The sequence below is a fragment of the Oncorhynchus kisutch genome, linkage group LG9, assembly GCF_002021735.2.
Source record: "Oncorhynchus kisutch isolate 150728-3 linkage group LG9, Okis_V2, whole genome shotgun sequence".
Taxonomy (NCBI): Eukaryota; Metazoa; Chordata; class Actinopteri; order Salmoniformes; family Salmonidae; genus Oncorhynchus; species Oncorhynchus kisutch.
In genome coordinates, this window is record NC_034182.2 from 24,920,415 (window position 1) to 24,947,431 (window position 27,017).

At 41.3% G+C, this 27,017-nt stretch overlaps 3 protein-coding genes across 5 annotated transcripts in view; 2 read left to right on the plus strand and 1 right to left on the minus strand.

Annotated features, from left to right (window-relative positions):
• LOC109896962 (large neutral amino acids transporter small subunit 2) overlaps positions 1 to 5,750 on the plus strand; it is a 32,128-nt gene extending 26,378 nt beyond the window's left edge. The window contains exons 10-12 of the mRNA XM_020491437.2: positions 958 to 1,107; positions 3,154 to 3,331; positions 4,121 to 5,750. Of these exons, the coding sequence (XP_020347026.1) occupies positions 958 to 1,107; positions 3,154 to 3,331; positions 4,121 to 4,275 (483 nt within the window). The 3' untranslated portion in view covers positions 4,276 to 5,750. The remainder of the gene's footprint in view (positions 1 to 957; positions 1,108 to 3,153; positions 3,332 to 4,120) is intronic.
• Positions 5,751 to 10,093: 4,343 nt separating this feature from the next.
• LOC109896438 (NEDD8-like) lies at positions 10,094 to 11,642 on the minus strand. Its single transcript, XM_020490691.2, has 4 exons — positions 11,440 to 11,642; positions 11,163 to 11,210; positions 10,943 to 11,025; positions 10,094 to 10,653 (listed from the first exon to the last, which is right to left on the minus strand). The coding sequence occupies exons 1-4, from the start codon at positions 11,455 to 11,457 to the stop codon at positions 10,533 to 10,535; spliced, it is 270 nt and encodes an 89-aa protein (XP_020346280.1). The 5' UTR covers positions 11,458 to 11,642; the 3' UTR covers positions 10,094 to 10,532.
• A 303-nt stretch (positions 11,643 to 11,945) lies between these two features.
• On the plus strand, positions 11,946 to 25,034 carry LOC109896440 (GMP reductase 2). 3 transcript variants are annotated; one of them, XM_020490693.2, is made up of 12 exons: positions 11,955 to 12,039; positions 12,790 to 12,959; positions 13,096 to 13,174; positions 16,711 to 16,848; positions 17,067 to 17,186; positions 19,011 to 19,094; positions 19,244 to 19,417; positions 19,654 to 19,735; positions 19,861 to 19,967; positions 22,271 to 22,313; positions 22,489 to 22,648; positions 22,908 to 25,034. In XM_020490693.2, the coding sequence occupies exons 4-12, from the start codon at positions 16,762 to 16,764 to the stop codon at positions 23,095 to 23,097; spliced, it is 1,047 nt and encodes a 348-aa protein (XP_020346282.1). In that variant the 5' UTR covers positions 11,955 to 12,039; positions 12,790 to 12,959; positions 13,096 to 13,174; positions 16,711 to 16,761; the 3' UTR covers positions 23,098 to 25,034. The 3 variants fall into 3 exon arrangements, with proteins under 3 accessions (XP_020346281.1, XP_020346282.1, XP_031688083.1); XM_020490692.2 differs by lacking the exons at positions 12,790 to 12,959; positions 13,096 to 13,174 and having other exon boundaries at positions 11,946 to 12,039; XM_031832223.1 differs by lacking the exons at positions 12,790 to 12,959; positions 13,096 to 13,174; positions 16,711 to 16,848 and having other exon boundaries at positions 11,998 to 12,039.
• The last annotated feature ends 1,983 nt before the right edge of the window (positions 25,035 to 27,017 follow it).

The following is a 27,017-nucleotide window of genomic DNA, read 5'->3' on the forward strand; positions in this document are numbered from 1 at the left end:
GCTACCTGTCTGCCAATTGAAGCTCAACAGATGTTGGGTGATTCAACAGGACAACAACCCAAAATACAGAAGTAAATCAACAACAGAATGGCTTGAACAGAAGAAAATACGCCTTCTGGAGTGGCCTAGTCAGTCCTGACCTCAACCCGATTGAGATGCTGTGGCATGACCTCAAGAGAGCGGTTCACACCAAACATCCCAAGAATATTGTGGAACTGAAACAGTTTTGTAAAGAGGAATGGTCCAAAATTCCTCCTGACCGTTGTGCAGGTCTGATCCGCAGCTACAGAAAACGTTTGGTTGAGGTTATTGCTGCAAAAGAAGGGTCAACCTGTTATTAAATCCAGGGGTTCACATACTTTTTCCAACCTGCACTTTGAATATTTACAGTGTATTCAAAATAGTCATTAACATTTATAATTGCTTGTGTGTTATTAGTTTAAGCAGACTGTGTTTGTCTATTGTTATGACTTAGATGAAGATCAGATAACATTTTATGACAAATTTATGTAGAAATCCAGGTAATTCTAAAGGGTTCACATACTTTTTATTCCCACTGTATATACAAATGTATGTGGAAGAGTGGAGGCTGTTATAGCAGCAAAGGGAGGACTAACTCCATTTTAATGCCCATGATATTGGAATGAGATGTTCGACGAGCATGAGCTTTCGGGGCGGCAGGGTAGCCTAGTGGTTAGAGTGTTGGAATAGTAACCGGCAGGTTGCAAGTTCAAACCCCCGAGCTGACAAGGTACATATCTGTCGTTCTGCCCCTGAACAGGCAGTTAACCCACTGTTCCTAGGCCGTCATTGAAAATAAGAATTTGTTCTTAACTGACTTTCCTCATTAAATAAAGGTAAAAAATGTGTCCACATTCTTTTGGTCATGTAGTGTACCTTATATTTTCATATACTGTACCCATATTGACCCATTCTCTCCCTCTCTCCCTCCCCCAGTGTCTGTCCACCCTGTTGATGCTGTGCACCAGTGACATGTACACCCTCATTAACTACGTGGGCTTCATCAACTACCTCTTCTACGGGGTCACTGTTGCCGGGCAGATCGTGCTGCGCATCAAGGCACCCGACATGCACCGACCAATCAGGGTGAATTTCAAAGAAGACATTTTCTTGGCACTGGGTTCTTGAGGCTATACTTACTAAACGTTTCCAACAAATCTTCATTTAGGATACACTTTATATATACTTTTTAATTGGATGTCCCACTTTAAATCTTTGTCATACATCTATCTTTATATGATTGTTTAGTACACTAACGTAAACTCATGTAAACTCGTACATCGTCTCGGTCCGTACAATTGCCCTTATTTTAGCTCCCCAAAAATGTAATACTTCCAGATCAACTGTACTGTCAATACCATTGTAAAGCACAATTTCTCCCCTTTCCAACAGAATCAATTACATGACCTAAACGCTGGCCGTTTCTGCATAATTCAAGCAGGCAATGAGCCCCGTCGGGTCTTTTTAAAAATGGCGGGTGGGGAAGAGAAACTAATGCGTGATAGTGAGAAGGAGAGATGTTGTGTGGGAAAATTACTTTTTTTCACTCGATCTGTCCAACAGCTTTGAGAATGATGATTGATCGCATGCAATGATGACGCAAAAAAATGACTAGGTATCCCCCCATTACCCCCGTCACTGTCCATTTCTTGTTTTTAAAGGAGGATAGAAGTGCTACACCTGGTGGACAGAGATCGTAAGACAGAAATAGTTGCTTTATGCGTGCTGTATGTAACTACATGACACGTCAAGATGTAACGGAGGGTCCGTTTTTTCAACTTTTCTCCAATACTATAGAGCCATTACCATGTCGATCAACGCTTGAATAGAAACCTAGTTCACACCCCCGATTTTGACGTCAACACAGTCCCATTAGTTTTCTTTTTAGCCTCATTTGAATGTTGCGGTTGCTCACATTTGTACGGAATGGGGTGAGTTTATGTTACTCCTCTGACACCATTTAAGCTAGAAATTACATTCAAACTTTAAAATGTGTCTGGATTAAGTTGCTTGCATACAACTTTTTGATAATATTTGTACTTTTTAACCTATTACGCTTTTTGTCCTTAAAAAAATGTAATCCTCCACTTGAATGGGATTTCTAAAACCTTCTAAAAGTCCCATTGTTATAAACTTCCAAGACTTCAAACATTCTATTCCATGTCAACAATGTAATTCTTTGACACAAATCAGCTACTTTGACCACTTTCCCCCATTGTCTCATGTTAGATAGCGTGACGACCGTCTGCACTGATCTGTCTGATAACGCGCACTCACGGGATAGCAAAAAAATCAATTTGGCTGTTCTAACGTTTGAAAATGTTACCACTACCTAGCCACGTTTCCTAGCTAGGTAGTGTAGTGAAGATGTGGCTAATGCACAAATACGTTTTCAATATATCTGTTCTGCAGTAATAGTGCGCCCAGTTCTACAGCACAGCTGACTGTCCTCTGCGACATTATCATCGCGTTGGACAAATGTTATAAAGTAGCGAAGGCACAGTGCCAGCTGTCAATCAGATGCTGTACGTGCTGATTTCTGATTACAGTCAAATAACTTTGGTGCCGTTCAACTTCATCAACAAGCTGGCAAACAAGCTACCTAAATAAAGACCATTCAAACAAGCTTGCACTAGGCTGCTAGCTGGAGCAAGTTTGCTCAGATGATGAGTTTGCCGTAGTAGCCAGTGCGTCATAGCTACTGCGATTTTTTGAATTTAGGAACCAGTGTTAGATCGATGAGCAAAAATCTAGATTTTTTTTTAGAGACGAGTTCCACGTCCTACAAGACAGATCAGTTGAGGGACGAGTGTCGCATAGGGGTGTCACATTATGACATCCTGGTCTACTTCTCTGCTATTTAAATCTGAAATCAGAACACTTCCTCCACTACCAGAAGAATACTTTTAAAGAGCTAAATTATGTCCCACAAGTTTACTTAATGTAAAAGTACCATCTAGTTTGTTTCACAGTGTTTAATTCCCTTTTGAAAGTATGGGCTAATTTTATAGCTAGTGCAAAGATTTTGGTAAATCTGACTGTAGGTATTTGAGGGCCTATTCTCATTGTGTTTTTGCATTATGACTCCACCGATCACTCTCACTCTCTCACCCTCTCTCTCTCCCCCTCCAGATCAGTCTGGTATGGCCGGTCATCTACCTATTGTTCTGGGCCTTCCTGCTCATCTTCTCCCTGTACTCTGAGCCCATTGTGTGTGGCCTCGGCATGGCTATCATGCTGACTGGAGTGCCGGTCTACTTCCTCGGTGTCTACTGGGACAACAAGCCTGAATGCTTCAACAGCTTCGTTGGTACGGCAACTTTATTTCTTTATTTAACCTCTATTTAACCAGGCAAGTCAATTAAGAATAACTTCGTATTTACAATAAACTGGAACTTCCTTCAGATGAATTCAACTTTATTCAACCTTTGTTGTTTTTATTAACTCAACTGTCTCTAGTCACTTGACGTTATGTTACGTATGTTGATTCACAGCGTGTCACTTCTAATCTCAGTAGCCAAAACCAAATCGGCAATGTTAAGGCTGTTATGATAGACTATGTGTCCGAAATATGTGTTGCCTACTGCTTACTAAAACAACACACTGTGTACTAATCAACCTGTGTATCATTTAGTATGTACTGTGTAGTAATCACACGGAGGTCTCAAAAGACGATTCTCTGCCTCATTAGTGTGCAGAGAATTCTACTAGATGAAAAGCCAAAATGAGTATGACATCCTGGGATTTAAAGCATACTAGATTTTCAAAATTCCACTTACCATAAAACATTCTATTTTCCCAAACCCAAAATGCCTACTATTTAGAACACAAGTATGGGTATTCAGACAAGGCCACAGTTACTAATCTAACTATCTAACCCTGTGTATTTTCCTGTTACATGTGCCAAGGCTCTATTGTACTGTGTTTATGATGTGATACTTATAAACTTCTTTGTCTTTCTCTCTATATCAACTTTGCATTCACTATACGTTTGCAGTCTTTTGTCATCCTCTTGTTTCCCTCTATTTCTACTATGGATCCACTGACTAGTTTTGGAGTCTACTCTAGTGTCCTAACCGCTCCTCTTCTCTCTCTTCAGCCAAGATGACCTACCTGGGCCAGAAGTTCTGTGTGGTGGTGTATCCAGGGGAGACGAAGGGAGCAGGGAACGGGGAGGAGGGCGAGGAGCTGAAGGAGTCCCAGGCTCCTCTCTCGCAAGACGATGGGGAGACACGAAAGTCTGCAGACTGCTAAACACACACCTTTACTAGCCCCCCCCCACACACACACACCACCACCACCCACCAACTCCTCAACACACACAGACACACACACAAACTCAGAGAAACACACTCTCATTGAGGTAGAGTCAGAGTTTCAGGTATATCACTATGGCAGAGAGGAGTTAACACTCATAGACCCGGAAATACTCTTAGTGACACACACTGTTTTTATGTGTTCACCCATCTGATTGTATCTTTGTTTCAATCACCAATGTTGTGCCAAATAGAGGAGAGGAGGAGGAGACCTATATAGACCTATATCCGGTCATTACGTTTCAGTGTGCCACCTTTCAACGCTGCTTATTGCATATCCAACCTGACATCCTCACAGATACACACTCATCTTTTCATCCTCTAGTCCTTTCATTTACCCCCTTAACTACTCTTTTTTTTTCATCCTCCTCATCTTCCTTCACACACTCCCTGAACACTCCATGAGTGAGAGAGCGCTGGCCATTTTAAAGTACTCATACTGTACTGTGGCAGATTCATCATCAGCATTGCTTTTGTGTTTTGTTTCTTTTTTGCCACCTTTGGAATAGAATTTGCCTTGTCTTACTGAAAACACACCAAAGCTGTATTCTTTTATCAAAACCATCAAATTCAGATACATTCTTTGAATGTTCTGTTTCAAATACACTAAATAGTGTCTTTGATTTTTTTTATAATTGTTGTAATTGTTTATATCACGTGTCATTGTTATTATATTAGTTTTTTTATGTTCTTATATCAATAACTTTTGGGTCTTTTTCTTTTCTTTTTTGCAACAGCGACGGTATACTTTTAAGAGCCTATGAGGGATCTGATTCGGTGCCTTAGGTAGTCGTATGTAATTGTTATTATTGACAGGTTATTTTATCCAGAGACTTTTTAAAGAGATTTTTTTTTTAAATCATGTTGATGAAAAAAAACAAAGAAATGGCCATTTTGAATATTCCAGGTGTGTTTACCTGAGGAAGATTTCATTAAAGGCAGACAATCAACTCCACAAATGAACAGTCTGATGATTTAAAAGACGAGAAGCACAGACTAACAAGCCGACTACAGTTCTTACACCTATAGAGACACGGACACACACACACTCGCATGCACACAAACACACACTCATATGTCAACGCCCTGGGAGAAAATTGTCAGAAGTTGAATTGTATGTGTAGTTAAGCTTACTTCAGTGTAAATCAACAGCAGTGGCGTGCTGGTGTTGATGTAAATGTCTATTATTAATGTCTATCAGTAATGAGGTAATTCAGTATTTTTGTAGATGAATACACATCTACACATCTACTCTTCAACGTAGTTTGATAGTGCTGTATTTGGTGACGTTTGAATTAATATAACTGATCATGTTTTATCCCCAAAAGAATAACGGGATAATATTACATGAATGTAAAGTTACGTTTGTTGTTGAAGTGTCATCAGGGATTTAAATACACCCCCTATATGGACGAGAAATGTTCTGTTTGTTTGTTGTCAGGTGACTCTGTAATATACAGTATACATACACTACCGGTCAAAAGTCTTAGATCACCTAATCATTCAAGGGTTTTTCTTTATTTTCACTATTTTCTACATTGTATAATAGTGAAGACGTCAAAACTATGAAATAACACATATGGAATCATGTAGTAACCAAAAAAGTGTTAAACAAATTAGATTCTTCTAATAGCCTTGATGACATCTTTGCACACGCTTGGCATTCTCTCATCCAGCTTCACCTGGAATGCTTTTCCAACAGTCTTGATGGAGTTCCCACATATGCTGAGCACTTGTTGGCTGCTTTTTCTTCACTCTGCAGTCTGACTCATCCCAAACCATCTCAATTTGGTTGAGGTCGGGGGATTGTGGAGGCCAGGTCATCTGATGCAGCACTCCATCACTTTCCTTCTTGGTAAAATAGCCCTTACACAGTCTGGAGGTGTGTTGGGTCATTGTTCTGTTGAAAAACAAATGATAGTCCCACTATGCCTAAACCAGATGGGATGGCGTATCGCTGCAGAATGCTGTGGTAGCCATTCTGGTTGAGTGTGAATTCTAAATAAATCACAGACAGTGTCACCAGCAAAGCACCCCCACACCATAACACCTCCTCCTCCAGGCTTTACGGTGGGAATTACACCTGTGAAAATCGTCTGTTCACCCACACCGCGTCTCACTAAGACAAGGCGGTTGGAACCAAAAATCTCAAATTTGGACTCCAGACTAAAGGACACATTTCTATCAGTCTAATGTCCATTGCTCATGTTTCTTGGCCCAACCAAGTCTCTTATTATTATTGGTGTCCTTTAATAGTGGTTTCTTTGCAGCAATTTGACCATGAAGACCTGATTCACACAGTCCTCTGAACAGTTGATGTTGAGATGTGTCTGTTACTTGAACTCTGTGAAGGATTTATTTGGGCTGCAATTTCTGAGGCTGGTAACTCTAATGAACTTGTCCTCTGCAGCAGAGGTAACTCTGGGTCTTCCATTCCTGTGGCGGTCCTCATGAGATCCAGTTTCATCATAGCGCTTGATGGTTTTTGAGACTGCACTTGAAGAAACTTTCAAAGTTCCTGAAATATTCCGTATTGACTGACCTTCATGTCTTAAAGTAATGATGGACTTTCATTTCTCTTTGCTTATTTGAGCTGTTTTTGCCATAGTATGGACTATCCAAATAGTAAAAATAGGTCTATCTTCTGTATACCCTCCTACCTTGTCACAACACAACTGATTGGCTCAAACACACTAAGAAGGAAAGAAATTCCACAAATAAGCTTTTAAGAAGGCACACCTGTTAATCAATCAAATGTATTTATGAAGCCCTTTTTACATCAGCCGATGTCACAAAGTGCTGTACAGAAACCCAGCCTAAAACCACAAACAGCAAGCAATGGAAATTTAGAAGCACAGTGGCTAGGAAAAACTCCCTAGAAAGGCCAGAACCTAGGAAGAAACCTAGAGAGGAACCAGGCTCTGAGGGGTGGCCAGTCCTCTTCTGGCTGTGCCGGGTGGAGATTATATAAGAACATGGCAAAGATGTTCAAACGTTCATAGATGACCAGAAGGGTCAAATAATAATAATCACAGTGGTTGTAGAGGGTGCAACAGGTCAGCACCTCAGGAGTAAAACTCAGTTGGATTTCGATCATTTCGATTTCAATTTCAATCATTCAGAGTTAGAGACAGAAGGTGAGGTAGAGAGAGAGAGTCGAAAACAGCAGGTCTGGGACAAGGTAGCACGTCCAGTGAACAGGTCAGGGTTTCATAGCCGCAGGCAGAACAGTTGAAACTGGAGCACCAGCACGACCAGGTGGACTGGGTACAGCAAGGAGTCATCAGGCTCAGGTCCTCCGAGAGAAAAGAGAGAAAGAGAGAGACAGAAATATGCATTCCAGGTGACTACCTCATGAAGAGAGAATGCCAAGAGTGTGCAAAGCTGTCATCAAGGCAAAGGGTGGCTATTGGCTTCATTTTTGGTTACTACATGATTCAATATGTGTTATTTCATAGTTTTGATGTCCTCACTATTATTCTACAATGTAGAAAATAGTAAAAATAAAGAAAAACCCTTGAATGAGTAGGTGTTCTAAAACTTTTGACCGGTAGTGTATACTATGGATGGTGGTGTGGCCCAGTATACCAACAATGGCCTTGCTATTTGACCTTTGAAACACACACGTACACACACTGTTCTTCTTCAGATTTTATAACCAGTTTGGGGCCTTCTCAGTACATTCACACTGCCTTCTCCACACTGCCAAAAACCAATGAACACTCAAGAGTTTACCGGTTTCCATAGAGGGCTGGCTTTATGTTAATGACCACCACCTTTGTCCTAAGACCTCTTACCAGTGAAGTGAAGAAGTCATTCCTTTAGTCTAGATGTCTTCATCTTTCATAAATGTATACGCATTCCTCTGAAATCACATTAACGTTATTTCCGATGGTCATTTACTGATCATGCAGATACAAAAATAATGTAATGGATGCAATTGTATTAATAATGTACAATAATAATACAGATTTGGACCGTAGACACATACTTTACAGTATTAAGTCATTGAAACCAATATACATCTATACATGCAGTTTATGATAAGTCAACCAGTTTGTATAGAGACAGTTTGCCCTCTGCAGTGCTAGCACAAGTCAAAGGTAATGGTATGGGTTGGTGTCTGTTGTCCTTGTGAAGGTTTAATAATCACAGCGTTCGTTCAGGGTCAAAGGTCGAGTTCCAGGGCGACTACATTGCTGATGTTGCATTGCATCAATCAATGGTTATGTGTCACGTCATCAACTGGGCAGTCAGGCATCAGATTGCTATATTATATCATGTGGTTAGCTGATGTGTTAAACACTTACCCAGGCGTTGTGAGATCTGGCATGCATCTGCAATGTAGTCTGCCTGGAACTTCAACATATACTGTAGCTCAGACAGGGTGTCTGAAAGTTGTGTGATATGTGCCTATATATCACTAGATGTCACATTAACTATATATTCTACTGTACGTACTGTATGGGAACTCACCACAGGAAAAACATTTTGTTTTTTAAAGTGGGTAATGTATCCTCTTTATCGACATAACTGTGCATTATTAATCCACTACCATCAGCTCAGTCGCCTCAGAAACAAACTGGCTTTACTCTTACAACAGAAGGACATTGCGATGCATGTGCACAGGGTTGATGTCTTCATATACATTCATGGTAACCCAATGTTAAACCCAATGTGTATCATTTGTGTATTACTGAGGAAGAATCCCACAGGTATAGCACTTAAATATCCCCATTTTGCTATTTCCTTCAGTAGAATATTCATCTTTTCAACTACTATGCGTTACCAATGAGAAATCGTTGTAGCAACATTGTAGTATCAGACCTACTGTTCTGCTTACGTTGTAGTATCAGACCTTCTGTTCTGCTTGGTCAATATTAGCCTGGTCTTAGATCTGTATATGCAACCATGACTATCACCGTGGTAGCGTACAATGAATGGCTGAAGCACGTAGACTACAGATAGAACCAGGCTACTCAATCACTGCCTCATCTACACTGATGAGCTATTTAATAACACCAAGTAATTGCCTCCCTTGACACAGACCAAACAGAGAACTGCAGGCCTTCAATGGTGGTTCAGGAATATACAGTAAAAGCCTTGGTGTGTAGTACTGCAACATAGAAATAAAATAGGTAGATTCTATTTTTATATGCAAAACACACCTCAGTAAATCATTGCCCACCTTCTTGTCTATGCTAGCCTGGTTAAACCACACTGAACATTGCACTCACCAAGTGAAACAATGGTGAGCGCAATAACAACACATTTAACCGGGCTATGGCAATGCCTATCTATGTGTTGATGGAGATGGACGCGCTAAAAGCCATGCAATACATGATGTGAGGTCTCACTACGTTTTTGTTCTAAGCAATAAGATTGTGAGCTCCATACTTAATCCTCCTGGCACCATTGGGAGCCAAATAGACAGATAGTTCAAATAAATTAAGCTATTTAAAAAAAATACTTTTCTGCTGCAAATTATTTTTGAGTCCAACCATCTCCCTTACACATAGAGCCAAGAGATTTTCTTGACCACATGATAACGGTTTAACTTTCTACCAACCTCCTGTCTCTTCTGGATTATTTTTGTGAGTTTCAGCATGAATGTACATATAGTAACAAGAGATTAATAAATATATACTGAAGTATATTCATTGTTGATGACTGGTGTGGCGTTTGTATTTTTCCTACAGAACGTAGCTTTCAGTTCTATAACATTAAACACATCATTAATGACAACACAACACCGGTAACTGATAGCTGATGTTTTTTTTATTGACAAAGCAAATCATTACATTAATCTACTTAAAATAATAATAATTTCTCACTTTCATGCACTGTAAACGTAACATCGGCATCATCAGTTTGATGCACTCAAAAGAGGGAGGGACAGGAGCGAGTGCTGATAAGCCCAAAGGACAAAACCTTCTCTTTACAGATATGAAGCAGGGTCCTCATATTTTAATATTAATGACACATGAGTGATTGTAACAGGGTAATACGTCTCCAAGAAGGTCTAGTGTGGCCTGTCCCAAGGGGAGAGGGCTGAAGTTGCCCATAATCACTGATCTATGATCAGTTCAGCATTTATAGCCCATAATGGTTATGGTTTGGATTTGTGGAGGTTTAAGCTGATCCTAGATCTGTGCCTAAGGGCAACATCTACTGGGGCCAAGGTGGGTGTGGTCGTTACAAGGCAAGCAGGAGGCTCGTGGGACAGTGGAGGACCTCCCCTCCTCTTAGCGCAAGGACCAGATGTAGTACGGAGCCTCCCTGGATCTTGTAGTCTGCTGCTGTCTTCTCATCGTTCCTGAGGGAAAGAAACTGATATTAGGAAGAGAGGGACAACTTCATTCTCATGCACAAACTGTTATTTTTGTGTGTGTTGTTATCTGACCACTGACTAGAGAGAATGTCTGTGGACGTGTACTCTTCCTACGAAGATGGGTTGCCTCCTACATTAACAATGGTCCAGTGCTGTTGCCCTAGGTCTGGAACTCCCAAGGCTAATGCGGCGCAATCACTTGAACACAGAGAATATATAAGCTAAGGTTTCTTTTACACATGATTAATTCCACGATGTTGCCTCTGTGCCTTACATTTGTTTCCCACTGTAGATCAACCTCTGCTGCTGAGGTGGAATCCCCTCTTTCTCCTCCACTCGCTCTTTAATCCTCTCCACCTGACAAGAGACGAGCCAGAGAATACACACACTGAATACATAATATCACTGTATGGTTTCACTGAGGGCTGTGGCATGGGCACACACACACACTGATAAGGAACAATGGGAATAGTGGAACAAATTCTAGCACATACCTTGTCTGTGGGCTCTATGTCAATCTCAATTTCTTTCCCAGTGAGTGTCTGAGAGACAGACATTGATCAAATAGTTAGTCATGTTAAAAGGATGCCTTCATAACCAGCACACATCAGTTAGTTACTTATGATCCAAGTTATTCGATTCTTATTTTATGGACCCATGTAGCTGGCTAGCTAGCTACTGACTGTGTGCACTGAGCAGCTGAATTAAAACCTAAACTAGCCAAATTGCTTGTGTGGCTGCATATACTGTATGTGTCTGAAGTTCTCTTACCTTGACTTTAATCAACATTTTGACTTATTTTGTTTTCTAAACACAATTATATTATAACTGAATTGGTATCTGTGTAATATCAGATAAATGTGGTATCCTGCTTAGCTACAACATGAGACATTTCTACACCAATCTTTCTTTGTCGCAAATAATTAAATTGAAGTTCCTGTGTTTCTCAGAAATAGGTCCCACTATTCTCCGTGCTCACAACGAAAGAGGTCCGCGATGTGCTTAGTAAAACTACGGTGTTACGTTTTCTCCGTCAAAAAGTTGTATTAGATTAAATATGTTTATTTAAATAGTTTAGTTACTGTTCGAAAAATCCCTACAGGTAGCCCCATAACTACTGTTAAAAAAAATACATTTTCGTAGACCTTTTTAAAAACGTACGTAAATTAGTCTTAGGAATTTCGTAAATTAGTCTTTATTTGTAGTCTTTTCTCAACCTCCACTGCACCAATAATGTCACAGATAGCCGAATAATAGAACTACAATAATGGCTTTACAGTAAAGACCCGTCCTCTTAAACATTCATGCCTCGCATTTGTAGCGGAAACAGTGCTGGTGAAATAAGATATCTTTCTCACACATTTCATAACGGTAAGAAGTTTATGCCTCATTTCGTAGAGAAGAATATGGTTACATATATAATTACATCTAACCGTACAGATATAGGGAATTTAACCTAATTTGGCGGTTTTGATTCAATATTAGCTAACCTTGAATTTTGACAGGACCATCGAAATGACAGCAGGATAGCCTGTATTGACTAGATTTTTTTCGAGTAGCTAAGTTACATGTCGACACCTGCTCATCGAAAATCTCATTCCAAAATCATGGGCATTAATATGGAGTTGGTCCCCCCATTGCTGCTATAACAGCCTCCACTCTTCTGGGAAGTCTTTCCACCAGATGTTGGAACACTGCTGCAGAGACATGCTTCCATTCAGCCACAAGAGCATTAGTGAGGTTGGGCGATTAGGCCTGGCTTGCAGTTGGCATTCCAATTCATCCCAAAGGTGTTTGATGGGGTTGAGGTCAGGGCTCTGTGCAGGCCATTCAAGTTCTTCCACACCGATCTCAACAAACCATTTCTGTATGACCTCGCTTTGTGCACGGGGGCATTGTCATGCGGAAACAGGAAAGGGCCTTCCCCAAACTGTTGCCACAAAGTTGGAAGCACAGAATCATCTAGAATGTCATTGTAAGCTGTAGCGTTAGATGGCGCCAAAGAACATGGCTACAGTTTTACATTCTCCCAACCAATTGTGCAATAAAAAAAATAAAAAAACGTATTGTGTACATAATATTTCTGCTGCCGTTTCTTATGACCGAAAATAACTTCTGCAGATCAGAAAAGCCATTACTCACCGCGGACTGGAAGAAACGTTTTCCTTTAACGAGTCCGACGAGAAGGATATCCTGCTTTCACTGGAACAAGCCCAGATCCACGCCTTTTGGGTGAAGAAAAAACACCGGAAAAGAGGACGCAGATTGGAGATCCTTCTGAGAATCCGGAGGTGAGCGAGCAAACTCCCAATGCCTTCCATTCTCCTTGCTAACGTGCAATAGTTGGAAAATAAAATGAATGACCTACTATTAAGATTATCCTGCCAAAGGGACATTAAAAACTGTAACATCTTATGTTTCACCAAGACGTGGCTGAATGAAGAAACTGCCAATTTAGAGCTGGTGGGATTTTCCATGCACCGGCAGAACAGAGACGGTACCTCTGGTAAGACGAGGAGTGGGGGTGTGTGTCTTTTTGTCAATAACAGCTGGTGCATGATGTCTAATGTTAAAGAAGTCTCGAGGTATTGCTCGCCTGAGGTAGAGTACCTTATGATAAGCTGTCGACCACACTATCTACTAAGAGAGTTCTCATCTGTATTATTCGTAGCCGTCTATTTCCCACCACAAAGCGAAGCTGGCACTTAGACCGCTCTCAACCAACTCCACAAGGCCATAAGCAAAGAAGAAAATGCTCACCCAGAATCGGCACTCCTAGCCGGGGACTTTACTGCAGGCAAACATCAATCAGTTTAAACAAATTTTTACGAGCATGTGCAATCTGAAAAAAAAAAAAAAGCACCAACTGTTCTGGATGACTGTGTGATAACGCTCTCGGTAGCCGATGTGAACAAAACCTTTAAACAGGTCAACATTCACAAAGCCGCTGGGCCAGACGGATTACCAGGACGTGTACTCAAAACATGCGTGGACCAACTGGCAAGTGTCTTCACTGACATTTTCAACCTCTCCCTGACCGAGTCTGAAATACCTACATGTTTCAAGCAGACCACCGTAGTCCCTGTGCCCAAGGAAGTGATGGTAACCTGCCTAAATGATTACTGCCCCGTGGCACTCACGTCGGTAGCCATGAAGTGCTTTGAAAGGCTGGTCATGGCTCACATCAACAGCATCCTCCCAGACACCCTAGACCCACTTCAATTCCCATACCGCCCCAACAAATCCACAGATGACGCAATCTCAATCGCACTCCACACTGTCCTTTCTCAATTGGACAAAAGGAACACCTATGTGAGAATGCTGTTCATTGACTACAACTCAGCGTTCAACACCAAAGTGCCCACGAAGCTCATCACTAAGCTAAGGACTCTGGGACTAAACACCTCCCTCTGCAACTGGAACCTGGACTTCCTGACAGGACTCCCCCTGGTGGTAAGAGTAGGTAACAACACGTCTGCCACGCTAATCCTTAACACTAGGGCCCCACAGGGGTGTGTACTTAGTCCCCTCCTGTATTCTTTGTTCACCCACGACTGCGTGGCCAAACACGACTCCAACACCATCATTAAGTTTGCTGACGAGTTTGCTGATCTCCGACAATGATGAGACAGCCTATAGGGAGGAGGTCAGAGAACTGGCAGTGTGGTTTGATTTGATTTGAAGATTTCCCTTCACTGGAACTAAGGGGCCTAGCTCGAACAATGAAAATCAACCCCAGACCATTATTCCTCCTCCACCAAACTTTACAGTTAGCACTGTAGATGTAGGTGGCATTCTCCTGGCACCCGTCAAACCCCAGATTCGTCCATCGGACTGCCAGATAGTGAAGCGTGATTCATCACTCCAGAGAACGCGTTTCCACTGCTTCAGAGTCCAATAATGGCGCGCTTTACACCACCCCAGCCGACGCTTGGCATTGTACATGGTGATCTTAGGCTTGTGTCTAGCTGCTCGGCCATGGAAACCCATTTCATGAAGCTCCCAACTAACAGTTATTGTGCTGACGTTGCTTCCAGAGGCAGTTTGGAACACAGTAGTGAGTGTTGCAACCAAGGATAGATGATTTTTACGCTCTATGCGCTTCAGCACTCGGCAGTCCCGTTCTGTGAACTTATGTGGCCAACCACTTTGCGGCCGAGCCGTTGTTGTTCCTAGACGTTTCCACTTCACAATAACAGCACTTACAGTTGACCGGGGCAGCTTTAGCAGGGCAGAAATTTGACGAACTGACTTGTTTGAAAGGTGGCATCCTATGACGGTGCCACTTTGAAACTTTCTATAGTAATTTGAAACTTTCTATAGTAATTAACTGAAATTCATTAGTCACAAGCGATATCTCAATTGGCCCATTATGGATATTCTGTTCATTTGATAGTGATGATCATAAAATGACTTTAAACATTTTAAAGGGTGTATTGTTTTTCTTGCCCCACTGTCACTAAAATGAACAGACCCTCAATGGGATTTTATGCAAAAATGTGCTTACTCTGCTGTTTTCTGTGACCTATTTGTAAGGCACACATTGTTTATCACATTCTCCCTTGTTTTTCCTTATGTTTGATTGGAATTTGTATAATCATACAATTGCAAAAATGTGCATTTGTGTATGAATTAATACAAATATTGTGTGTGCATTTGTGCGTTAAGTTTGAGTGAGTGCGTGTGTATGGGGAGGGTTGTGGAGTGGTAACTGATTACATGTAAGTTGTGGGAACGTATGTTTTTGGTTTGACATTGTTTCTGGGAGCAAGTCCATACGTTTCCTGACTGGTAAAACTGATTTACTAATTTATTTAAATGCACTGAGAACAGTGAAAAGTGAAAATGTAGCCTGTTCTGGGAACGTTTATTTTTAGGTTGCAGCGAGGTTCTGAAAAGGTTTTACTATGGTTCCTTGAAAGTTTTCCTGGGAGGTTTTATTAACGCTCTGAAAACAAAAATTACAGTTTTTTTGGAGGTTTTTGTTTTTCTTAAAACTTTTACTGAATTCCATGTTTTTTTTACGCATGCAAAGCTGTTCATTTTAGTCTATTCAAACCACGTGTCAAACTCATTCCATGGAGGGCCGAGTGTCTGCGGGTTTTCGCTTCAGCCTTGTACTTGATTGATGAATTAAGGTCACTAATTAGTAGGGAACTCCCCTCACCTGGTAGTTTAGGTCTTAATTGAAAGGAAAAAACAAAAACCTGCAGACACATGGCTCTCCATGGAATGAGTTTGACGCCGCTGATTATTTTAACCTGTAGGAAACCTGTAGGAAATGTTATGCTGAAGTACGGAAATTCCCACATATATTTTTTCTTAGCATTCTCTAAACTAGCCTATTTGAGAACATACCCAATGTCAAACCAGTTGGAGAACGTTCCTAGAACGTAACCATGTTTTAACTTTAAGGAAACGTTCTGTTAAAGTAATGAAATACCAAGAAAATAATGTTTCTTGTCAAGTTCGTTAAATGTGCTGAGAATGTTCCAAAGCCAAGCAACTACCCTGCACCATTCCCAGAAAGTTGTGAGAAGGCAAAATAACCATAGGACGACCATACAGTACACTCACCAAGCTCTAAGAAACATATGGTTATCATAATGTTAGCTGAGATGTAATCTGATTACAAAAACAAAAAAAGTCAATTTAATCAGTTACATTACATGCAAAAAATATTGTAATCAGATTACAGATGCTTTTGAAAAACTAGATGATGATTTATTGGATTATTGTTCTATTCACTTAGGATGTTTGTTCCGCCTGAACGAGTCTGACCACAAGTCAGAGACCGCTATGATCACACGCCAGATGTATTTGATGGATTATTTTTGTCTTCTACTAATACCTTTTAAGGGGAAAGTAATCCAAAAGTAACTGAAAGTAATTACGGATTTGGGTAATCCAGAAAATACGTTACTGATTCAAATTTAGGACAGGTAACTAGTAACTGTAACGGATTACATTTAGAAAGTAACCAACACAACCTTGTGTTGGTGTGACAGCCTGTTCTATTCCGTTTTGTCGATCTCATTGCAGACAGCAGAAAAAGATACAACGTGTCCATACTACAGATAACCAGCAGTAGAAATGCCTCGCATTGAGAATGACATCAAGTTGGACTTCAAGGATGTACTTCTCCGTCCGAAACGAAGCACACTCAAGTCCCGTAGTGAGGTGCATACCTCCTTTGTCCTATTTTGTAGTGTTTGTGTATTGTTCTGTTGTATTCAGATACCCATTTTGTCCCAGACAAACACAGCGTATCGCTCTTCAATAAAAATGAAGGCTTTTTCTCTAATTATAACACGTCTGTCTGTCCCTCCGTACGTATGTCTGTCTTTGTCTTTTTGCCTGCCTGCTTTTCTGCCTGTCTGTCTGTCCTTCTCCTCCAGGTGGACCTGATGAGAAGTTACACCTTCAGGAACTCCAAGGGAAGCTACAGAGGAATCCCCATTGTTGCAGCCAACATGGACACTGTCGGCACCTTCGAGATGGCTCTGGCTTTGTCCAAGGTATAGACATAGAGAAATACATAGTGTGTGTATATACATCATTGGGTATAGATAGCAAAAAGCAATCATCAACCTCCTCCCTCAGTCCAACCTTCTAATACTAAACAACCTCTACTCCCACAAATATCCCCTCCTGGCTCCCATAGAAAGCAAACTACAAATACAGTACAGTGCCTTCGGAAAGTATTCAGACACTTTCTTCCACATTTTGTTACGTTACAGTCTTGTTGTAAAATGTATTAAATTTTCAATCCACACACAATACCCCATAATACCCCATAATAACAAAGCAAAAACATGTTTTTAGAAATGTTTACTAATTTATTAAAAATAAAAAACTGAAATATCACATTTACATAAGTGTTCAGACCCTTTACTCAGTACTTTGTTGAAGCACCTTTGGCAGTGATTACACCATTGAGTCTTCTTGGGTATGATGCTACAAGCTTGGCACACCTGTATTTGGGGAGTTTCTCCCATTCTTCTCCGCAGATCCTCTCAATCTCTGACAGCTTGGAGCGTCGCTGCACAGCTATTTTCAGGTCTCTCCAAGGGTGTTCAATCGGGTTCAAGTCCGGACTCTGGCTGGGCCACTCAAGGACTTTCAGAGACTTGCCCCGAAGCCACTCCTGCATTGTCTTGGCTGTGTGCTTAGGGTCATTGTAATGTTGGAAGGTGAACCTTCACCCCAGTCTGAAGTCTTGAGCACTCTGGAGCAGGTTTTTATCAAGGATCTCTCTGTACTTGCTCAGTTCATATTTTCCTCGATCCTGACTAGTCTCCCAGTCCCTGCCACTGAAAAACATCACCGCAGCATGATGCTGCCACTACCATGCTTCACCATAGGGATGGTGCCAGGTTTCCTCCAGACGTGACGCTTGGCATTCAGGCCAAAGAGTTCAATCTTGGTTTCATCAGACCAGATAATCTTGTTTCTCATAGTCTGAGAGTCTTTAAGGTGCCTTTTGGCAAACTCCAAGCGGGCTGTCATGTGTCTTTTACTGAGGAGTGGCTTCTGCCTGGCAACTCTACCATAAAGGCCTGATTGGTGGAGTGCTGCAGAGATGGTTGTCCTTCTGGAAGGTTCTCCCATTTCCACAGAGGAACTCTAGAGCTCTGTCAGAGTGACCATCGTGTTCTTGGTCACCTCCCTGACCAAGGTCCTTTTCCCCCGACTGCTCAGTTTGGCCGGGCGGCCAGCTCTAGGAAGAGTCTTGGTGGTTCCAAGCTTCTTCCATTTAAGAATGATGGAGGCCACTGTGTTCTTGGGGACCTTCAATGCTGCGTAAATGTTTTGGTACCCTTCCCCAGATCTGTGCCTCGACACAATCCTGTCTCAGAGTTCTACGGACAATTCCCTCGACCACATGGCTTGGTTTTTGCACTGTCAATTGTGGGACCTTCTATAGACAGGTGTGTGCCTTTCCAAATCATGTTCAATCAATTGAATTTACCACAGGTGGACTCCATTCAAGTTGTAGAAACATCTCAAGTATGATCAATGGAAACAGGATGCACCTGAGTTCAATTTCGAGTTTTATAGCTCTGAATTCTTGTGTAAATAAGGTATTTCTGTTCCTTATTTTTTTATACATTTGCAAACATTTCTAAAAACCTTTTTTCACCTTGTTATTATGTGATATTGTGTGTAGATCTGTGGATTTTTATATTTTTTCATCCATTTTTTGAATAACGCTGTAACGTAACAAAATGTGGAAAAGGTCAAGGGGTCTGAATACTTTCTGATGTCTCTGTACACATAGGTTTTATAACTTTAAAGGTGTTTGTAAAGTAAGTGGTCTTGTCTCTCTTTCTCCCACACAGTTCACACTCTTCACTGCCATTCACAAGCACTATTCAGTAGATGACTGGAAGGAGTTTGCAACAAAGAATCCAGAATGTGTACCGGTACGTTGAAACAATATCAGTTGCAATCCAATGTATGACTCCTTGTAATAACTGTATGACAAGACTCCTCTTGTTTTTGAATGATGTGTTAATTTGGTCTCTCTATCTCTTTCTCTCGCTCTCTGACTCTCTCACTCCCTCTCTCTTAGAGTATGGCAGTCAGCACAGGGACAGGCGAAGGGGACTTTGACAGGCTGGGTGAGATCACAGCCGCTGTGCCTCAGCTCCAGTACATCTGTGTGGATGTGGCCAATGGCTACTCTGAGCACTTTGTCCAATTTGTTAAAGACGTGCGCCAGAAGTACCCGACACACACCATCATGGTCAGTGACTCCTCTACGCTGTCTTTTCCATTGGGCGAACTCTGGTTAGGCCTTTTGGAGTGTTTTTACAGTGATGACATTGATGATAGTTGATACGTCTCAAATCACACTATTCCCGAGGGCTCTTGTCGAAGTAGTGCACTCAGGGTGTCAATTGAAGCCATATAGGACTAGTCAAAAGTAGTGCACTATATAGTAGTGCACCATTTAAAGTGATTGTGTTGTCTTTGCCACAGGCGGGGAATGTGGTTACCGGGGAGATGGTGGAGGAGCTGATCCTCGCTGGCGCTGACATCATCAAAGTGGGCATCGGCCCAGGTGATGTCATAAACTGGGGACTATCACATGGCTGTTTTTTCTGGATCGTCGTATTGAATTGAAACCTTCGTGTGATCATACTGATAAACACCTAACTTTCTGTCTGTATGTATGTCTGTCTGTAGGCTCTGTGTGCACCACCCGTAAGAAAACAGGGGTGGGTTATCCCCAGCTGAGCGCTGTGATAGAGTGTGCAGATGCTGCCCACGGCCTGGGCGGACACATCATCTCTGTAAGCCTCCATTATTATATTACACCTATAGTTATACACTCACATCCTTTTGGCTCAACAGTCTTTATAAAACGTTTATACACCCTGAACATCATTATACACACATACAGTGCATTTGGAAAGTATTCAGACCCCTTCACTTTTTCCACGTTTTGTTACATTACAGCCTTATTCTAAAATAGATTTTTTTTAAAAGTATAATCTCATCAATCTACACACAATACCCCATAATGACGAAGCGAAAACAGGTTTTTAGAAATTTTTGCTCATTTATAGAAGATCAAAAACAGAAATACCTTATTCATATAATTATTCAGAACCCTTTGCTGTGAGACTCGAAATTGAGTTTAGGTACGTCCTGTTTACTTTGATCATATTTGAGATGTTTCTACAACTTCATTGGAGTCCACGTGGGGTAAATTAAGTTGATTGGACATGATTTGGAAAGGCACACACCTGTCTATAGAAGATCCCACAGTTGACAGTGCATGTCAGAGCAAAAACCATGTCATGAGGTCGAAGGAGTTGTCCGCAGAGGTCCGAGACAGGATTGTGTCGAGGCACAGATCTGGGGAAGGTTACCAAAAAATGTCTGCATCATTGAAGATCCCCAAGAACACAGTGGCTTTCATCATTCTTAAATGGAAGAAGTTTGGAACCACCAAAACTCTTCCTAGAGCTGGCCGCCCGGCCAAACTGAGCAGAGCTCTAGAGTTCCTCTGTGGAAATGGGAGAACCTTCCAGAAGGACAACCATCTCTGCAGCACTCCACCAATCAGGCCTTTATGGTAGAGTGGCCAGACAAAAGCCACTTGTCAGTAAAAGGCACATGACAGCCCGCTTGGAGTTTGCCAAAAGGCACCTAAAGGACTCTGACTATGAGAAACAGGATTCTCTGTTCTGATGAAACCAAGATTGAACTCGTTGGCCTGAATGCCAAGCGTCACGTTTTGAGGAAACCTGGCACCATCCCTATGGTGAAGCATGGTGGTGGCAGCATCATATTGTGGGGATGATTTTCAGGGGCAGGGACTGAGATACTAGTCAGGATCGAGGGAAAGATGAACAGAGCAAAGAACAGAGATCCTTGATGAAAACCTGCTCCAGAGCACTCAGGACCTCAGACTGGGGCAAAGGTTCACCTTCTAACAGGTCTTGGATGTGTGCTTAGGGTTGTTGTCAACGCAAGAGTGGCTTCGGGACAAGTCTCTAAATGTCCTTGAGTGGTCCAGTCAGAGCCCGGACTTGAACCCGATCGAACATCTCTGGAGAGACCTGAAAATAGCTGTGCAGCGACGCTCCCCATCCAACCTGACAGATCTTGAGAGGATCTGCAGAAAAGAATGGGATAAACTTCCCAAATACAGGTTTGCCAAGTTTGTAACGTCATACCCAAGAAGACTCGAGGCTGTAATCGCTGCCAAAGGTGCTTTAACAAAGTACTGAGTAAAGGGTCTGAATACTTATATAAAGGTGATATTTCAATTTGTTTTTGGAACATATACATTTCTAAAAATAAAATCTAAAGACCTGTTTTTGCTTATGGGCTATTGTGTGTAGATTGATGAGGATTTTTAACAAATCCATTTTAGAATAAGGCTGTAACGTAACAAAATGTGGAAAAGGTCAAGGGGTCTGAATACTTTCTGAATGAACTGTACATTCAAAGTATTGGGACAGTGACACGTTTTTTTGTGTTGATTTGTACTCCAGCACTTTGGATTCTAAATTATACAATGACTATGGGGTTAAAGTGCAGACAGTCTGCTTTAATTTGAGGGTATTTCCATCCATGTCTGGTGAACTGTGTAGAAATTACAGCATTTTTTAAAACATAGTCCCTTCATTTTGGGACAATTTCACTTATAGTGTAGTCAAACGTTTTGTATTCTGTCTCATATTCCAAGCAGAATACATCGAGATTGTGACTCTACAAACTTGTTGGATGCATTTGCTGTTTGTTTTGTTTGTGTTTTCGATTATATTTGTGCCCAATACAAATGAATGGTAAATAATGTATAGTGTCATTTTGCAGTCACTTTTATTGTAAATAAGAATAGAATATGTTTCTAAACACATCTACAATGAATGTGGACGCTATGACTCAGTCATTATTCACAATTCATTCAGGACTATCTGTAATCACTGTAGCATCCACATTAATGTGCAAGTGTCTAAAACATTATATTCTTATTTACAAACAAGGCGTGTCCCTGTACATACAAAGATTGTTCCGTAGGCAGAGACTTTGTCTGAAAATGTGCACGATCTTATTATTCCCTATTTCCGTTTCTCTCATAAAGGATGGTGGATGCACTTGCCCTGGTGACGTTTCCAAGGCTTTTGGTGAGTTTTGTAACGGTCAAATTCGATTTTTCAGCTCACAAAGCACACAGTACCTACTTTAATCAGCCTTCAACCATGGACAGAGAGTCTACAACAGAGTACTATGTGTCTGACCCCGGCTGGATTTGCTCTGCATTTTGATTGGCTGTGTGCTGTGGTTGTGTGTGACTCACAGGTGCCGGGGCGGACTTTGTGATGCTGGGCGGGATGCTGGCCGGCCACTCAGAGAGCGGGGGAGAGGTCATCGAGAAGAACGGGAAGAAGTACAAGCTGTTCTACGGCATGAGCTCCGACACGGCCATGAAGAGACACGCCGGGGGTGTGGCCGAGTACAGGTCAGAGATGCTACTGGCAGCAAAGCAGGAAATTAGCAGTTTTTAACTTTGTAGCACACTTTAGGGAAAGAATAAGTAGTAAGTCAGTATTGGACAAGTAAGCCTTGTCTGAGTCAGAACGGCCCACAGGGGCATGCCAGGAACCTATCTCCTGTTTCTGTAGCATGAGGCAGCTTGATGTACAAGTACACCCCCTCGACAGGACTCTAATATGGGGAAGCGTAAGAGATCGCGAAACCGTTCCCTCTTCTTCCCCCAGGGCATCTGAAGGGAAGACGGTAGAGGTAGTCTACAAGGGTCCCGTGGACGTGACCATACGGGATGTCCTGGGTGGGGTACGCTCCACCTGTACCTACGTGGGTGCAGGGAAGCTCAAGGAGCTCAGCCGCAGGACCACCTTCATCAGGGTCACCCAGCAGCTCAACACCGTCTTTGGGAATGATAACTAGGCGAGGCCCAGGCTGGTTCACATATACACACACCATACCGTTGATAGTAAGAATCAGTCATTTGAGAAACTTAAACCTAGTATAAATGTTTGGTTGCCAAAACCAAAACCTTTTTAGATAATATTATCAAACAATCCCTTATCTAAGAGTCATATTTAAGCAAAAGGCATTAGGGGGTGTGGTATATGGCCAATATACCATGGCCAAGGGCTGTTCTTACACACGACGCAACGCGGAGTGCCTGTATACATCCCTTAGCCGTGGTATATTGGCCATATACCACAAACCCTCGAGGTGCCTTATTGGTATTATAAACTGATTACCAACATAATTAGAGCAGTAAAAATAAACATTTTGTCATACCAATCAGCATTCAGGGCTCGAATCCACCCAGTTCATAATTCAACTTAATTTGACTTATACTAAACTGCCATAAATGTACATTTCTTGGTAATAAGTGAACTGAGGGCACTTCAGGACGTATTTCCAGGTTTTTCTTTTGTCATCTTGCTCAATCATTCCCATTCCGCTCTGGGGGCGGTGAGTACAGGCTTCTCTCTATGTTCAATATTATCTACCATGTCCTATCATTTCACATGATCTTGCGCTCTCTCTCTCTCTTTTACCTCTCAATCCCCCATTTTCCTAACACTTCTATGCACATCCCTGTTTTTCAAGACATCTCATCGCCATGCTGTTTGAAAACCATATGCCATAAATGAATATACAGTATTTCACTGTATGAAGTATGTACTATATTGAGATTGCAAGCGTTAAAAACCTCTGCTTTTATTATTTTAGATAGTCAACAAATTCTGAGTCAAGTGGACATACATACAGTGAAGAGATTCAGATGTTCATAATAATGACCAATACTGCCGATTTAAAATATTTTAGATTATTTTATCCTTTTCAAAATAACTTAAATATATATTGCACTTAAAGATTTGCAATGATGTAGTATTCCAGTCGTTTTCCCCATAGAAAGTTAGTTTTTCTGCTATTCTCATGCGGACCAAATATTAAGGCGAGGAGGAAATAGTGTGCTGTACAGCTACAGCAGCAACCCGGTCAGTCAAATGACACACCGCAGGTTGACGGGAAACTGTTGTGGAATACAAAATATAGAGTTGCAAAATTCCTGTAACTTTCCCCAAATTCCCAGGTTTTCCAGAAGTCCTGAGTGGAACTTGGAAAATTCCCAGAATATGGCAGAAAAAGCAAGAAATCCAGCAAACCCCCAACCAGGATTTCTGGAGAACTTGGGAATTTTGGGAAAGGAACCGGGATTTTGCAACCCTAATTCAAAGTATTGTAGCGACCTTTAACACAACACCTAGCGACTTCGTCAAGAGGTTTGCACTTCTTAGCTTAATGGTTAAGGTGTTGGCTTGACAGTCACTGGACATGGTTCGAGTCCTTGTCAGGGCTCCCTCCTGAATTCGCTACAGTATGTTTTGTTGCTAAGGAAGGCAGGACAGCTTTGATTGTTACCTCGATTTACTTTTAATTTAGACTAGATAGAATCTCCATTCAATCAGTATTCACATTATTACTTTACTGGATATTCAGTTACTTTGCTAGAATGTTGTCTATGCATTATTATTTTAAGGTGTGCAACTGACTAGTTTTCATTATGTCTGTATATTTACTTTACTTCATAGTGTTTTCCAGGATGATTCCTTTTCATATATTTTGGTATTAGTCAAACATGTCATGCCGTTTTTAAGCCACATTTGTTGTTGTTTCAGTCAGATAAACATTCCAAACAGCCTACCCGACCGCTCGGGGTCGTCCGCATGGTCATAAAGCACACGGTTGCCTTGTTTTGTATCACATTCCAATAATAAAACTGAAAATACAATTTCAGAATGACATGTCCCGCCCCAGTGAAAGTTGCGCCCCTGGTTCTGACCAATAAAGAGCATTCCATATGAGTTGTTTCACCGTTTGTTTTAGAGCAATGGTTACCATCGACCGGTCCAGCTCCAAGGCATTCCTAGATCGCCAAGCATTTAGGTCAAATAAAACAACGATAAAGCGCAGAAACACGCCATCGGGTCTAACGGTCGTCTCGCATCGAACAGCGCAAGATGTGCAAGCTGTCAAATCAAAGTCACTCATTTGATATATATCTTTTTTTAAACGAAAATTAAAACGTCCCAGTTTGTTACTTTGACGAGGTTGGAGTAATAGCATGTTCAACAACTTAAGACATTGTCTCGAATCTAGAAAATTAACAGCTAAAGTTGAATTTTTCACTTCTTTCATTGACTTCTCTTTCATTGACTTCTGGGTTTAGAAACTTTGTGATGAAGCCTAGCGTTTCTTATTTAATTGGATTTATTTCATACAGTTGGCGGTAGGTGCACTTTATTCAGCAGTCCCAGCAAAAGGAAGGCAAAGTATTCCCATTTTTAACCATTTCATGTGTCTGAATGTAGAACCCGGCCTACCCTGCAGGCCCAGAGAGCAAATCAAGTGCACCTATAAGACTACAACACTTTAGCTCAGATCACCTATCTGCACAGTTTCCTCGAGCCAGAGACTAAAAATAAGCCCGGAATGCACAGCAAAAATGTATACTGTGAGAGTTTAAAACCCTGACTACAAAGAGACTCAACGAATACAGCAAAGAACGGATGTTTTTATGAGTAAGTTCACGTTTAAGTTGTTATTCAGCACGGTCAACATGTTAAGCCATAAAATGCATGTTCTCCCTACTTCCACTCACGCTGCAACCATCACTGCAGCTGCAATGAAGGAGTATAGATGGCGAAGTGTTCCTGATAAGCTTGCGTCTGTTATTACTAGTGGCTTGTCTTTTCTAATGTGAAGGACTGTTTCACTTTCTCTGGTCATAAGGTTAACAACATGAATTTGTGCATGAGGCAGAAATAGGTTTTGACATCAGCTGGAAAACTGTCCCCTTTCCCCAGTGGAGGGAAGGTAGAGCGGAGGGACGGTGAGAGGCAGCCTCACCGCTGCTCCTTCTCTCCCCTCAGACTGACCATCAGATGCAGGCCATCGGTCCAGTATAAACAAAATGTTGTTATTATGCTCACTCAGCTGTGCCTCACAAGTAATACAATAAATGATCTATTACCAGTGTGATCATACACCTAACATGTTTAAATATGATTTCAAGATGGTCTGAGAAGAACAACATTAGCAGGGCAATGCAAGCATTGCCAATAGGCAGTGATAATGTATTGGGCCTATAGCCTACTGCACAAACCTCATTGCTACACAACTGTTTAATTGGTTTATGTTGCGTAGGCTTATTTTTTTTAAAGTTATGTTGTATTTTGATTCAGAAAGTATTCTTGACTCAGAGAGCATTGTTTATTGTTAGTACATTGTTTATTGTTCATTTTAAGAGTACATCTTAACATGACAGAAATATCCACATAATATAGTATACAAAATACAGTACATAAATAAACTGTACTGTTTGATATATTGGCATACTGTCAAGAAAATGGCAATGTATTCCTCAGACCTGTTTGTAAATGAACCATTTCAAAATATCTGGACAGAAACATCAGTATTTACATTCAATCAACTGAATATTTACGTTATTTATTGTACAATGATGGAGGTCAATGAAATGTGATTAAGGGACATGAAAAGATGGAAGTTCAATGGGACAACATTGTGATAGGTGGGTAATTTAACCAGCAGGGGGAGACAAAGTCCTGCCTTACAAGTTAACCGAAATCTAGCCAGTGTAAGACACAATATTTGTATTTTGTTTCACCTTTATCTAGGAAGGTTAGTTAAGAACAAATTCTTATTTACAATGATGGCCTACCACAAGGCACAAAGTCTCTTGTCGGGACGGGGGCTATGATTAAAAATTAAATAAAAATATAGGACAAAACACAATGCAAGAGAGACACCAGGAACACCACATAAAG

Bases quoted from the DNA above. Each gene is read 5' to 3' on its own strand.
- LOC109896438 (XM_020490691.2), bottom strand. The intron at 11,026-11,162 runs GTATGTGCTAGA...GTCTCTTGTCAG, and splicing joins ACATAGAGCCCACAGACAAG to GTGGAGAGGATTAAAGAGCG. The intron at 10,654-10,942 runs GTAAGGCACAGA...TCTTTCCCTCAG, and splicing joins ATCTACAGTGGGAAACAAAT to GAACGATGAGAAGACAGCAG.
- LOC109896440 (XM_020490692.2), top strand. From the start codon at position 16,762: ATGCCTCGCATTGAGAATGACATCAAGTTGGACTTCAAGGATGTACTT. The intron at 19,418-19,653 runs GTCAGTGACTCC...TCTTTGCCACAG, and splicing joins ACCCGACACACACCATCATG to GCGGGGAATGTGGTTACCGG. The intron at 19,968-22,270 runs GTAAGCCTCCAT...TCTCTCATAAAG, and splicing joins TGGGCGGACACATCATCTCT to GATGGTGGATGCACTTGCCC.